The sequence below is a fragment of the Aegilops tauschii genome, chromosome 7 (genome assembly GCF_002575655.3).
Source record: "Aegilops tauschii subsp. strangulata cultivar AL8/78 chromosome 7, Aet v6.0, whole genome shotgun sequence".
Lineage (NCBI taxonomy): Eukaryota > Viridiplantae > Streptophyta > Magnoliopsida > Poales > Poaceae > Aegilops > Aegilops tauschii.
In genome coordinates this window covers 535,189,643-535,203,330 of record NC_053041.3, presented here as the reverse complement: position 1 = coordinate 535,203,330, position 13,688 = coordinate 535,189,643, and the positions used below count along the sequence as shown (strand labels likewise).

The 13,688-nt window shown below is 44.9% G+C and overlaps 1 protein-coding gene and 1 long non-coding RNA gene across 12 annotated transcripts; one reads left to right on the top strand and one right to left on the bottom strand.

The window, feature by feature from the left end:
* Positions 1 to 1,629: 1,629 nt before the first annotated feature.
* Positions 1,630 to 5,906, bottom strand: LOC109748587 (uncharacterized). The gene is made up of 6 exons (XR_002229382.4): positions 5,476 to 5,906; positions 5,200 to 5,383; positions 4,981 to 5,070; positions 4,633 to 4,840; positions 3,521 to 3,661; positions 1,630 to 1,694 (listed from the first exon to the last, which is right to left on the bottom strand). It is a non-coding gene; the product is annotated as an uncharacterized lncRNA (long non-coding RNA).
* Positions 5,907 to 6,140: 234 nt separating this feature from the next.
* On the top strand, positions 6,141 to 9,931 carry LOC109748583 (uncharacterized). 11 transcript variants are annotated; one of them, XR_005762207.3, is made up of 6 exons: positions 6,141 to 6,839; positions 8,079 to 8,239; positions 8,710 to 8,777; positions 8,937 to 9,084; positions 9,342 to 9,373; positions 9,653 to 9,931. XR_005762207.3 is itself a non-coding variant. In XM_040394560.3 (4 exons), the coding sequence occupies exons 1-4, from the start codon at positions 6,609 to 6,611 to the stop codon at positions 9,589 to 9,591; spliced, it is 486 nt and encodes a 161-aa protein (XP_040250494.1). In that variant the 5' UTR covers positions 6,141 to 6,608; the 3' UTR covers positions 9,592 to 9,931. The 11 variants fall into 11 exon arrangements, 3 of the variants coding, with proteins under 3 accessions (XP_040250494.1, XP_040250495.1, XP_020163205.1); XR_005762206.3 differs by having other exon boundaries at positions 9,530 to 9,931; XR_012189578.1 differs by lacking the exon at positions 8,710 to 8,777.
* The last annotated feature ends 3,757 nt before the right edge of the window (positions 9,932 to 13,688 follow it).

Below are 13,688 nucleotides of genomic sequence, written 5' to 3'. Positions count from 1 at the left end.
ACCGATGCAGTGAAGGCAGGAGCCTCCGCCATCATCGTCGGCCGCCCAGGCTTAGCCCGTTAGCGTCCTCCAGCAACGACGGAGGGAAGGGAGAGAGGAGACAGCGACCCTGGAGGCTGGGGGGATTGGATCCACCCGAGACACCCGACACGGTGGAAACATGGGGCCGATCTACTTTTTTTGTAGAAGCATATATTGAGAAACAAAGCCCAAAGAATGAAAAGGAGAATAACAATGATAATTTTCTGAGAGACCCCACTTCTTAGTGTAAGATTTTCATCTAAGAAAAATAAATACACAACAAGAAGATGGAAGCTACCTCAAGTTATGAAAGCCCCCATATTCTTGTTAGTACTGTATATATGTCATTAGGGCCTCTCGTAGTGCCTTCAAGATTAAAAAAAATAGAGCTATACAAGAAAAGTAGATCCTTCAAAATTGCAATATCAACAAATATTACACCTATGCATTACTAAGGTCTAAGGAGTATTAAAATATGAGATTTACAGGAAACAAATTGGAAAACCATTGAGATATATATTTCAAAAGAGAAAACATATATACAAGGGAATATATTGCTTCAATTCTCACATTTCAGGCCTGTCACCTCCATCGTAATTGTATGTGTCTTTATCCCTCTAGGACTACAGGAGAAAAATGCATATGCACACGTTAGTGTGTACCATGTTAACAAAAAAAAGTTCTTTCGATTAACAATAGCAGTACCATGAATGTTGTTCCACTTCTCTACAGCGCAATGGTTACCTGTTGATTGGTTTCCTTTAGCATCCATATTGCTCCCATATCCTACGCAACTCCAAGGCCTAAACGGACTATAATACTCGGTACTAACTACAAACCAAAGGGTGGCGGGAAAATCTACAGAATTGTAACCAGATGATTCGTTGCGCACATCCGATATAAATGAAAGTGATGTACTGTGACCTTTTCTATGGATACTTGAACATAAAAGGTAAAAATGCAAGAGACTACTAATAGAGCTGCTGATGACAGATCAAAGCCTGTTGATAGAACAGAATATTGCATTTTTTTTATTGAAAATGTGGCCTTGGTTGGATCCTCCGAGCAAGTTTCCATATTCGAGACTAATGAAATTTTACGTTGCTCAGACTGGCAATAATTACAGTCTAATAGCGTGAACACCAGTAAAACCTCCAGCAAAATGGTAGAAACACTCTTAAAATACTGCTACTAATAAACAAATGTTAAAAGCAGGGGTGCCACAATGATGGTTTTAACTAAAGAATAAAGAGCAGTAACATGAACTGGGGTAAGCCGACTCTAGAGACTTGTAATAGAGCTGCTGATGACACATCAAAGCCTGTTGACAGAATAGAATCTTGCATCTTATTTATAAAAAATGTGGCCTTGGTTGGATCCTCCGAGCAAGTTTCAATATTAAGACTAAGCAAGGAAAATTTACCAAGATCAGGCTGGCAACAATTACAGCCTAATATCGTGAACACCGCTAGAACCTCCATAAAAATGGTAGAAACACTTCAAAAATACTGCTACTAACTAAAAGAACGTTAAAAAGGAGGAGTGCCGCACTGATGGTATTAACTAAAGAGTAAAGAGCAGTAAGAACATGATGTTTAGTACAGTTACCTTTAAATAGACCGAACAATGTAGAATATTTGGTCTTCAACCCACGCCCTTCATGCCCATTGATGCTGCAATATTACGATCGGGGACAAGTCAACATAAAGGGTGTAAGAAATATCCTCCCAAAAGTGAAGACGGAAACTGTTGGGGAACATAGTAATTTCAAAAAAATTCCTACGCACACGCAAGATCATGGTGATGCATAGCAACGAGAGGGGAGAGTGTTGTCTACGTACCCTCGTAGACCGAAAGCGGAAGCGTTAGCACAACGTGGTTGATGTAGTCGTACGTCTTCACGATCCGACCGATCAAGTACCGAACACACGGCACCTCCGAGTTCTGCACACGTTCAACTTGATGACGTCCCTCGAACTCCGATCCAGCCAAGCTTTGAGGGAGAGTTCCGTCAGCACGACGGCGTGGTGACGATGATGATGATCTACCGACGCAGGGCTTCGCCTAAGCACCGCTACGATATTATCGAGGTGGATTATGGTGGAGGGGGGCACCGCACATGGCTAAAAGATCAAACGACCAATTGTTGTGTCTATGGGGTGCCCCCTTGCCCTCATATATAAAGGAGCAAGGGGGGAGGCGGCCGGCCAAGGAGGAGGGCGCGCCAAGGGGGGAGTCCTACTCCCACCGGGAGTAGGACTCCTTCTTTCCTTGTTGGAGTAGGAGAGAAGGAAAGAGGGGGGGGGGGGAAGGAAAAGGGGGCTGCACCCCTTGTCCAATTCGGACCAGAGGGGGGTGCGCGCCTCCTTCCTTTTGGCTTCTCTCCTCTATTCCCGTATGGCCCAATAAGGGCCAATACTTCTCCCCGGCGAATTCCCGTAACTCTCCGGTACTCCGATAAATACCCGAATCACTTGGAACCTTTCCGAAGTCCGAATATAGTCGTCCAATATATCGATCTTTATGTCTCGGCCATTTCGAGACTCCTCGGCATGTCCCCGATCTCATCTGGGACTCCGAACTACCTTCGGTACATCAAAACACATAAACTCATAATATAACCGTCATCGAACTTTAAGCGTGCGGACCCTACGGGTTCGAGAACAATGTAGACATGACCGAGACACGTCTCCGGTCAATAACCAATAGCGGAACCTGGATGCTCATATTGGCTCCCACATATTCTACGAAGATCTTTATCGGTCAAACCACATAACAACATACGTTGTTCCCTTTGTCATCGGTATGTTACTTGCCCGAGATTCGATCGTCGGTATCTCAATACCTAGTTCAATCTTGTTACTGGCAAGTCTCTTTACTCATTCCGTAATGCATCATCCCGCAACTAACTCATTAGTTACAATGCTTGCAAGGCTTATAGTGATGTGCATTACTGAGTGGGCCCAGAGATACCTCTCCGACAATCGGAGTGACAAATCCTAATCTCGAAATACGCCAACCCAACAAGTACCTTCGGAGACACCTGTAGAGCAACTTTATAATCACCCAGTTACATTGTGACATTTGATAGCACACAAAGTGTTCCTCCGGTAAACGGGAGTTGCATAATCTCATAGTCATAGGAACATGTATAAGTCATGAAGAAAGCAATAGCAGAATACTAAACGATCGTGTGCTAAGCTAACGGAATGGGTCAAGTCAATCACATCATTCTCCTAATGATGTGATCCCGTTAATCAAATGACAACTCATGTCTATGGCTAGGAAACATAACCATCTTTGATCAATGAGCTAGTCAAGTAGAGGCATACTAGTGACACTCTGTTTGTCTATGTATTCACACAAGTATTATGTGTCCGGTTAATACAATTCTAGCATGAATAATAAACATTTATCATGAAATAAGGAAATAAATAATAACTTTATTATTGCCTCTAGGGCATATTTCCTTCAGAAACAGATGTGGTTACGTAAGTACCATGCATTCCTATTTTGCAGTTATCAAAACATCAGAACATCAGTGTTGATCTTTATCATCTTGTAAGGTGCCAAAGGACATCAAATTTTATTCTTGACTACTTCTTTTCATCATTAGAAGCTGGGATAAAAAACACATCTCCTGACAACCAAAAAGAGTAGTGACAGCTTAGATCTGCTAGGGATATATACATGATCAATTTGGAATATTCGAACCAACATTCTGTGAGGTGTCCAAGTTATAAACTCACACACCCAAACTTTGCAAGGCTGAGAGAGGGGTAACTACCAAGCATCACCCTATGTTGATCAAAAGAACAACAGTATATGCTATTCGCACAGTAGGTTTGCAACGAGCAGAAGTTATGGTAAAGGGCATTGATAGTGGAAGAGATGCCACATTACGAGCCATTGCTAAAAGTGGTGTGGGATTAAGTTGTATGCGCGATGCAACACCTACGCCACATAATGGATGTCAACAGCCTAAAAAAAGAATTAACCCGCTTTCAACTTTCAGGATAAATAAACAATTAAATGATAAAAACAATAATACTACTCTATTATGGTCCGAGAGGATGCAGCAGGATGCACGCAAACAGTACAGTGGAAGTGTGTTGAATCAGATGTGGGCTTGCAGTTTTGATGCATTTTTATGTCTACATTTGATCCAATCTAGCATATACACTAATAATAGCTCTAATATAGTCCCATCTTGTCACCAAGGATGACACTTTTACTGATATAAAATCTATAGCGTCAGAAGTTAACAAAAAAACAAATTCAAATAACGAACCTGGAGACATACCACATGAAACCTACAGTCAACTAAAACAAAAAATCATGATCGACACCCTTGCTCTTCTCAGTAGACTTGCTCCTGGACTAAATCTTGTTGAAGAATTCAATCTGAGATTGAAACACCAAGATATCAGACTTATTTCCCCCATGTACATCCATCATATGGAAGCCCATTCTATTTTCCATCAAACATCAGTCAACCTTGATTTCATCACAGAGCCATGGACGTTGGAGGGGAGGAGGCTAAAGGGACGCATGACTCAGATGATCCCATCTCCTAATCACGGCGTTGTGTGCTAGGTTGATTCAACTCACCTTGCGGCGATCCCATCGGCAACGACGAACTCATCGGCGGCACGTGGAGGTTTGCAGGGGCAGATGTCTTCATAGGAAAAAAACACATGTTTCTCTAGTGTACACCATAATTGCATACCAAACCTTCTTTCCTCACCTCATATCCATCACAATTCGAGCCCCATATACTCAAGTCGAGAACAACACAAACCTAGGCCTGAGCGCTCACCTAAAAAACAAAAACATCACAAAGAATAAGCGATTAGATTTCAAAAAATACATTACAAATAAGCATTATGAACAATTAACTTCAGAACTGCAAAAGTAAGCGATATGAAAAAGGAGGAGACCAATCCCGACGGCACGTACGTCTCCCCCTGATCGTCCTCCACTGCACCCTTCTGCTCGCCCTCCTCGCTGGCATGCGCCTTCTCCTGTTGCCGGCCTCCTCCGCCTCCCCTACTTTTTTCAAACACCAAAAAGAAGTATTCATTCACGTGTGCTGACGAGCAATGTCTCAACTCAACCAGCAATAAAAAAAATCCAAGAACAATGTTGGTACATCGTTTCATCAAACAAGTCACATACCAGTAGGTGTTGAACAAGATGGCCAGCAAAAATGTCGCCTTGTGCTCGTGCTCGGGCAACACCAGTATATGAGAAAATTTTGAGTTGGTGCTCCAGGAGCGGCAGCGTCAAAGAAAAAAACCTGACAGGAACGAACCACACCCCATTGTTGATATATTTCCATCCCCATTACTCGTCACAGGAGCTGCAGGCCACCACAATGGGCATGAGGTGAGAGGAAGGGGGTGGTCGAGGATGGAGTGGAAGGAGGTGCAGAGGGGACATGGGTGAGATTACCTACGTGGTGAGGTCGGAGGCGACGATGCAGGGAGGCACGGCGACGCGGGAGGCTGGCAGGGGTCGTAGTGCCATCCCCATGGCCAGGTCGATCCACTTTCCTCGTTGGCATCCGCCACTCCCATGGAGAGGAGACGGCGTGTGGCGCCCGCCGAGTGCAGCCGAGGCGGCGACCGGCGAAGTAGGGCGGCGCGCTGCCGCTGTCTTCGCCTCCTCTGTGGTAGAACGGGCGACGAGTGCGCGAGGCAGTTCGGGGCGCAAGGGGAGGGGCCATGGCGGCGGAGGCGACGCTGGGAGAGGGAGCGACGGCGGCTCACGGGAACGAGGCGATGGTTGTGGCGGCGGATCCGCGAAGGCGACGGTGCCAGGAAGATCGCATCAGGGGATCGAGAGGAGCGGTGTTTTGTGCGTGATGGCTTTTTTGGGTGCGTGCGTGGGGTAGGGTGCGAGAAGGGGACGAAAAAAACCAACAAAAAAACGGACGAAAAAAAAACCGAACGAAAGTGGTGGGATGGAAATAAAGGAGACTATATCAATTGAGACATTAGGAGCGACTGCTTCGGGTCGTCCGTCATCGGCCTTTTTGCAAAAAGTCCTCCCTTTTTCTGAGAATTCAAGCCGCGGTCCCTTTTTAAGTGGATCTGAGATTACGTTTCGTTTTTTCCGAAAACCCCCCTGCATTGGTAAGAAATCAATCCGCGATCCGTTGTTCTATCTTATCCAGACTCTCCCTTCCCAGCCGCGGCGGAGCGCGAGAAGGCGGAGGAGCGGCGGAGCACGAGAAGGTGAGGGGCGGCGCCGGCGGCGACAGCTTCGGGTGGGCGAGCGTGCTGGAGGATGCTTCGCGGAAGGTGGCGGAAGAAGAAAAGGACCCAACCCAAAATCCCCAACACGTCCATCCCCCACCTACCCCATCGTCTTCCTACCCCGACTCCGTCCCAGCCAATCGGCGATGTGCGCCGCCCCCGGCCATGCGGCGCTCGCCTCCTGCCGGCCACGCGCCCCAGCGACTCCTCCCTGGTCCACTCCGGCGAGTCGCGCCGCCCCGGACCACGTTTGGAGACATAGGGGCTCTCACGAACTAGGGTTGGAGCTGCCGCCTCTCCAGCCTGCCCGCCGGCGGCGCCTCAACTATGAGCCACCTCCAAACAGGCATCTCTCCTCTCCCTGCTTCGCTTCGTCCGTTGTCGCCTCGCATTGTTGCTTCCCCGGCACCCAGGTCACCGCTGCACCCCCGCCTTGCCCGGCCTCTCCTACGGCCCTGGCCTCCCGCTCTTCACTCCTCTGCCCAGCGGCGGGAAGTAGCAGACGTTGGAGTCCTCACTGGTGATTCAGACTTTGTCATCGGGACAGATGAAGCAAAGGTATGTCTTGTGTATGCTTGATTCCATAGACTAATACCTCTTTCGATTGGCAAAAATGGATCAGACCTATTTTGTTTGAAGTTAAGATGCAGCAAATATAGATTTCAATCTGCTGTGTATGCTTGATTTCTTAGATTAATATCTCTTTTGATTGGCAAGAATGGATCAGACCTATTTTGTTTGAAGTTAAGATGCAGCAAATTATAGATTTCAATCTGCTGTGAAATTGTGGTAAATTCGTATTTGATCACTTTTGAGAAGCATCTAAATTTTGTATTTTGCATTACTTACATTATAGCAAACCCATCGTTTGTTTGTGTTGTATGCCTGCTGACTACAGAGTATAAAAGAGTACTGAAACCTACTCCCTCTGTTCCAAAATAGATGACTCAACTTTGTATTAACTTTAGTACAAAGTTAGTATAAAGTTGGGTCATCTATTTTGGAACGGAGGGAGTATTAGTTAAGAATTTTTTCTTGTTTTCTACTAAAACTTGAGGTATTATCACAATTTCTTTGCCTAAGAGGGCCAAGATAGGTATTTTCAGTAATTGTTCATATTTGGATCATAGGTCAGGCAACTGTGAAGAATATACTCTGAACACAAAATAGTAGTCAGGTTCCATTAATCCTTCTCTAGGTGTTCTCTTTGATGCCTTTCCCCTTTCATTACCAGTACAATGATGCTTTCTTTGTTAAAATCTCGACCCTACATTATCAATCTCCAACAACTTAATTGATTCTAAGCTCACCAGAATATTTGTTCAAAATTTGGATCATCTATCTCATATGCTTATACCCGAACCCTTTTTAACGTGGTATTCTTGTGCCTGATTTTTGCCATTTGGTTATAGTTATAATTGCATAGTTCAATCTGGGAGTTGTTATGAGGCTACCATATGGGACTGGAGACACCTTCTGTAATGGGAAAAGATAACCGTTTGAACTGAGAAATTAGGTTATGCAGAAATATGTAACACCAACATTACTATTTGACTTCCCTTTTGCTAGACCAGCCAATGGTGTTTTTATGCTAGAAAATAAGCAATTCATTATTTAATCTTGATGTTAGGTAAGCTGACATTACCTAGCTGCAAGAGAACTGGAGTAGATTTAGGCTTGGCTTGAATTAGCGATTTTCTTAATAGACTATCAACGTAGTGTTTTTGCGAAATCTGAAATATTGTACGAATAAACTAACGGTTGGAGGTTTACCTTTGATTTTTGCTGTAACTGCAGAAAACAGATGACATCACTGAACTGAACATTGCAGAGGATTTTGATAACCGACCTTCAAAAAGGGCAACACCGTCCGCTCGTGCACCGCCGGCTTCGCTGGACCTCCGTAATCCCGTGCTCTGCCCTTCACTGGAGCTCTGTCTCGCCGTGCTTCACCTGAGGTATGTACTACAGTTTCAGAATATCATTAATACCCAATGCATTATTACACTATAGTAATGCATCTACTGAAACACGCGACACTGTCCCCTCTTAAATTTAGAGATGAAAACAGATCCTGATGGGATCGGACCATCAGATGCATGTAGTGCCGCCGCGTTCAGATATGTCTGGAACATGTAACAGCGTCACGTCATGTGACGTAGTGCGTCACTCGTTATTATCAGATAAACGCACACCAGCTGTTACAAGTATTTCCCATGTTCCTAGGATGACGAGAGGTATTGGTTATTCCCTTATTTGTAGTGAAAATAAAATAAAATACGACTGTATATATCTATCAAAGTATGGAGCACAATCTCCTGTCACTCTCTAAGACAGTAACTGCAATAGATAATTTCCTCTCGAGGGTCATATGGTGTTCCTTTACATCAGCTATCTTACACCATTCATCACTGTAATCCTTGCATAGGTAAAAGTGGTAGTGGTGTTTGATGCTGCACTGTCTGGGCAATCTACACACACTGTAACTTATAAAGGGTAAGCTATTGCTGTGTTGACCATTTATGCTAGACATTTCCGTCAGATGTTGATGTCCTGTATAATCATAGAATAAATGGAAGTTGAATGTTTCAACCATCGTTTTGTTAGTTGGTCTTTAGGGGAACCTTAATGAACTGATTTTGCTTCATGGAACAGGGTTGATGTGGTATATTCTTCTGACTTATCTTCTGATTCTTGGATCAAGGAGATGAACCAAATTGTCAAGTTTTTTGTCAGAAGAAACTAATGAAGGATGCCCTGAGAGTTCCTAGCTTATTGTCCCATGCATTCACATCAGTGAAAGGTTTGTCCAAAGATTTAATTTTATTAATAGGCAAAAGTCCCTGGTTCCATGAAGAATGTGTATCTGACCTTTTAAGATTATTTCTATAGTGTTAGGTTAAGTATACACACACACACACACACATTATTGTTGGTGGTTTTGCCTTATGACAAAAGTAGCTTATTTTTGCAGAATAAAGTATTACTTCATCAGCAAGAATTACATGCTCCCTCCGTTAATGTTATTTATTTAATGGCCGACAAAATAATGGTTTACAGGTGCATGATTAAACGAAGACTCGAGGGAGAAGGTAGTATTATTAGCTTCTAAGTTACACTTTCTGTGCTTATATCAAATTATGGATCTTCTCTTTGTTGCCAACACCAACTCCCTACCTTTGCCAACAAAAAATTAAGTCCAATGTGGCTGATAGAATATTGCATCACTCTTTTCTTGCGAGTGCCAGGTAAGACACCAGCGTACCAAAATTGCAGTCCATATGTGCTGGCAAGATGGAGGGCCGAGTAGCTCAAACGTGTGACCTGTTCTTCCAATTTTGTAATTATTTGATGAGTGTTGGATTTTCTAGGCTGAAAAGATGACAATGAAGCTGAGAGAAGAGAGCATGACTACAACCCAGGAGCGGATGTGCAATAAGAGATGATATGGCTTCTTCACAGAAACATCTTTTGGTCCTTTTTCCTTCATATGACCAACCATTGGCCAGGTTCTACTATCCTGAAGTAATAGAACACAACACCCGGTTCACATAATATCTTTGTCGTTTTCCTGTTCTGTAAAAAATATATTGTTTAAAGGATGATCAACTGTGGTTAAAAACCTGTACATCCTTTGCTGCGCTAGAAAATGGGTTTTAGACTTTATAACTTACAAAGAAGAAGCAGAAAAAAAATAAAAGTGCCTTCGTCCAGGCCATAACCCCACAAAGTTGAAGTTCTTTTCTTTTCACGTGTGAAGGTACCATCAAGCCTGCATGGACTAGCTGAACACCTTGATGGACACATTAGACCATCTGCAGGTTGAATCGTTCTCGGATTAGACTTCTATATATGCACAAAGAATAACAACGAGGTCAATATCCATAGTTTTGTTGTTGTTTCTTTATGAATCTTGACCATATATTCTACTAGATGCATTAGTTTATTTTCTGGAAACTCTAATTTTGGCCATTGCATGTTAATGATACACCATCTTCAGTAGTCTTTGCAAATCCAAATAAAAAGCAAAGGGGAATTAATCCAGCCCACATGGAAAGCAAGCAAATGCATATCATCGTATCTTAATATTTAGATTTAGATCGACTGTCACTACAATAAAAAATGGTGAGCTTACTACACATTTTCTTATGCCTTATTATGGATCTCACGTTCGATGGTTTTAAGCACATCTAATATTTTTGTAGTACATGTTTGCCTCCTATAAGGCTATAGCAAGCCCAGCCAGCACATGAAGAGAAGTGGTGAAGGAGGAGGAAGAGAAGAAGAATAGTAGTTTAATGGTAAAAAGAATTTGACAAGGGAAACGTTTCCCTCCGGACGACCGGCGGAAGATTGCGCCGGTCTCCTGCAACCAACGCACTCGCGCGTTCACGGACGAGATGAGCCCAGTCGAATCTTATCCTTCTCCTTCTCCACCCATTTTTTCCCAACGTCCAGCTGCATCTCTCCCCCATCCATCATTGCAGCCCACGTCTCGCCGGCGAGACCGCCATCCATTCCTGTATCAAGCCCCTGTCGCTGCAGCCCACATCTCGCCGGCGAGACCGCCATCCATTCCCGTATCGAGCCCCTGTCGCTGCAGCCCACATCTCGCCGGCGAGGTGGTCGTCCACCCCCGCGGCCAGCGATTTCCCCATGAGCCCCTTGTCACTGCACCCCATGCTTGCGCGGCTGCCTTTTATACGCAGCTCAGGCGTTTTCCCCAGCGCATCGTCTCCAGCTCCGGCTATTTTGCCAAAACCCACGGCGAGTTGGATAATTTTCAAGACGGAGGCTGGAATCAGCTTCTTGTTTCGCTACAACCGGCAAATAAAAAGCTGGAACCTGCATGTAGTTTTGGTGCATCGCCTGGAGTGTAGAATGCATCGTCTGGAGTGTTTTCTACGGCAACAACGGCGGCCGCCTCATTTGTTGCATCCAACAAGACAAAAACTTCTACCGGCGATCTTTTTTGCTACCACAACGACTGACGAAAGTAGTGACCAGGAGATGGCTTTGCAGCAAACAATCTATTTTCAGGCAAAGCTAGAGCTGGAACTAGCTTTTGTTTTTGCTACAACCGGCAAATCAAAAGCTGGAACCAACCACAATTTTTGCTGCATCCTCGGAGTGTTTTCCACACTGACAGCGGAGTGCATGATTTTGTTGCAACCGGCAATCACAAAAGCTACAATCGGCGATCGATTTTGCTACAATGGCGATGGGGTTGTGACAACTACGAGCTATTTTTTGCTGGAACTAGCCAATTTTTTTGCTACCACCGACGGACATTTTTGTTGCTCGATGTAGATTCCTTCTGGCGAGCTCGTCGCTTTGGGTGCAGCGACCGGCGACCGACGTTGCCGGAGCCGCGGCCATCACCAGGCGAGGGAGCTGCAACCAATGGGGTGAAAGCTTCCTGCATACATGGATTCGACGAGAAACTCAGGAGACGACGACGGCGGGGACGGCGACCGGCGGCGAGAGCGGCGACCGGTGGCGAGGGCGGCGGCAGGGACGGCGAGTGCGGCGACCGGCGGCGAGGGAGGCGACGGGTGAGCGCGCAGGGTGGTTCTTCGAGGCCGGTCCTGTGCTCGTCCATGGAAAGATGCGATGTCGATCTGCTATTTTTTCTAGAAGAGAAGTCGTTACGCTGGGGAGGAAACGAGTGAAGGAAAGATCGTGCGGCTACCAATTGTTAAATCGCGCAGTCCTGGTGCGACCGGCCCAAAGTTGGGCCGGTGCGCCGGCGCCTATAAGCGGCCATTTGACAATGCCACCTGAGATAGATGAGGATCCATACGGTGTTAAATCACTCAAATATGTATGCCCCGTTGCAACGCACGGGCACCTTTACTAGTATGAGTAATGCTTTTCTTACACCTACCTAAGGCATCAGGTGGGCTATTTTGATTGGATGAAATCGGGGGGAGGGGGCCCCCACCGTTGAAATCAGGGGGTGGAGAGATTAGATAGGAATGTCGTGTAAGAATTTAGTAAGTTATATGTAGGTGTAAAGCACTTTCGCACAAATATAGATGCAACCCAACGATTCGATTTCTTTGTTGGCGCAGTGAAGTTGGAGTCGCTCACTCGGGAAAAGGTAATTATGATGGCATGTAATCTCGACCTTGTCGGTCTGAGGGTGGCTGGTGGACTTTGTGTGGTTGGTGGTTGATTCTTAGACGAAAACTCGGTCCAACGGTGTTGGTGCCTATGACGCTCTTGAGCGTCGTTTCCCCTCCCTGGAGGTGTCATTGTGGGTCGTCATCCTCCGCCTTGAAAGATTTCGTGCAAGCGTTCCTACTCCCTCGAGGGGAGCCGCGTGGGTTTCTATTGATGTTAGGCCGAAGCCCTTGCCTTGGCGTACAAGGAGAGATACAAGAGTTTGATTACAACAAGAGATGTGAGAGGAGGTTGAGATTACAACGAGAGGTTGAGATTGCAACGATATGTTCTAACACCCTTCCTTAATCTCAACTATCCTAAATTAAGGCTACTCTTGAACTCTTTAAACGGTCTTGCTGGTAACGCCTTTGTAAAGCCACCGGCCACTTGATCCTTGGAGGGAATAAACCGTATCTCGAGTTTCTTTGCCGCAACTCTCTCTCGTACAAAGTGAAAATCAATTTCTATGTGCTTTTCCGTGCATGAAACACTGGATTTGTAGACAAATATGTTGCTCCCAAGTTATCACACCATAAACATGAGATATGATTTTTCTTGATCCCCAATTCCTCAAGAAATGATTAAACCCAAATGATTTCAGCAGTTGCATTTGCCAAAGACTTGTATTCAGCTTCTGTGCTTGATCGTGACACAGTGGCTTGCTTTCTAGCACTCCAAGAGATAAGATTAGACCCAAAGAACACTGCAAAGCCTCCAGTTGATCTTCTGTCATCACTCCATCCTGCCCAGTCAGCATCAGAGAATGCAGTCACAAGAGAGGAATTAGACCATTTGAAATGAAGTCCTATTCCCATAGTATGCTTCACATATCTTACAATCCTCTTGACAGCTGACCAATGTGCAGAAGTAGGTGCATGTAGATATTGACAAACCTCGTTGACAACAAATGAGATATCTAGATGTGTGAGAGTTAGATATTGTAATGCTCCCACAGTACTCCTATACCTTGCGCTCTCCTCCTCTTGAAGTGGCTCACCTTCATATGCTGAGAGTTTTTCTAAGGAAGACAAAGGTGTAGGCACTGGCTTGCAATTCTTCATTCCCATGCGAGACATAAGCTCAACAATGTATTTTTTCTGTTTCAACACAATGCCATCTTGAGTTTTCTTGACTTCAATACCTAGGAAGAAATGCGATCACCTAGGTCCTTCAAGGTAAACTCTGAGCTCAAATCATGTAGGAGAGCATTAGTAGCATTTTGTGAAGAACTTGCAACTA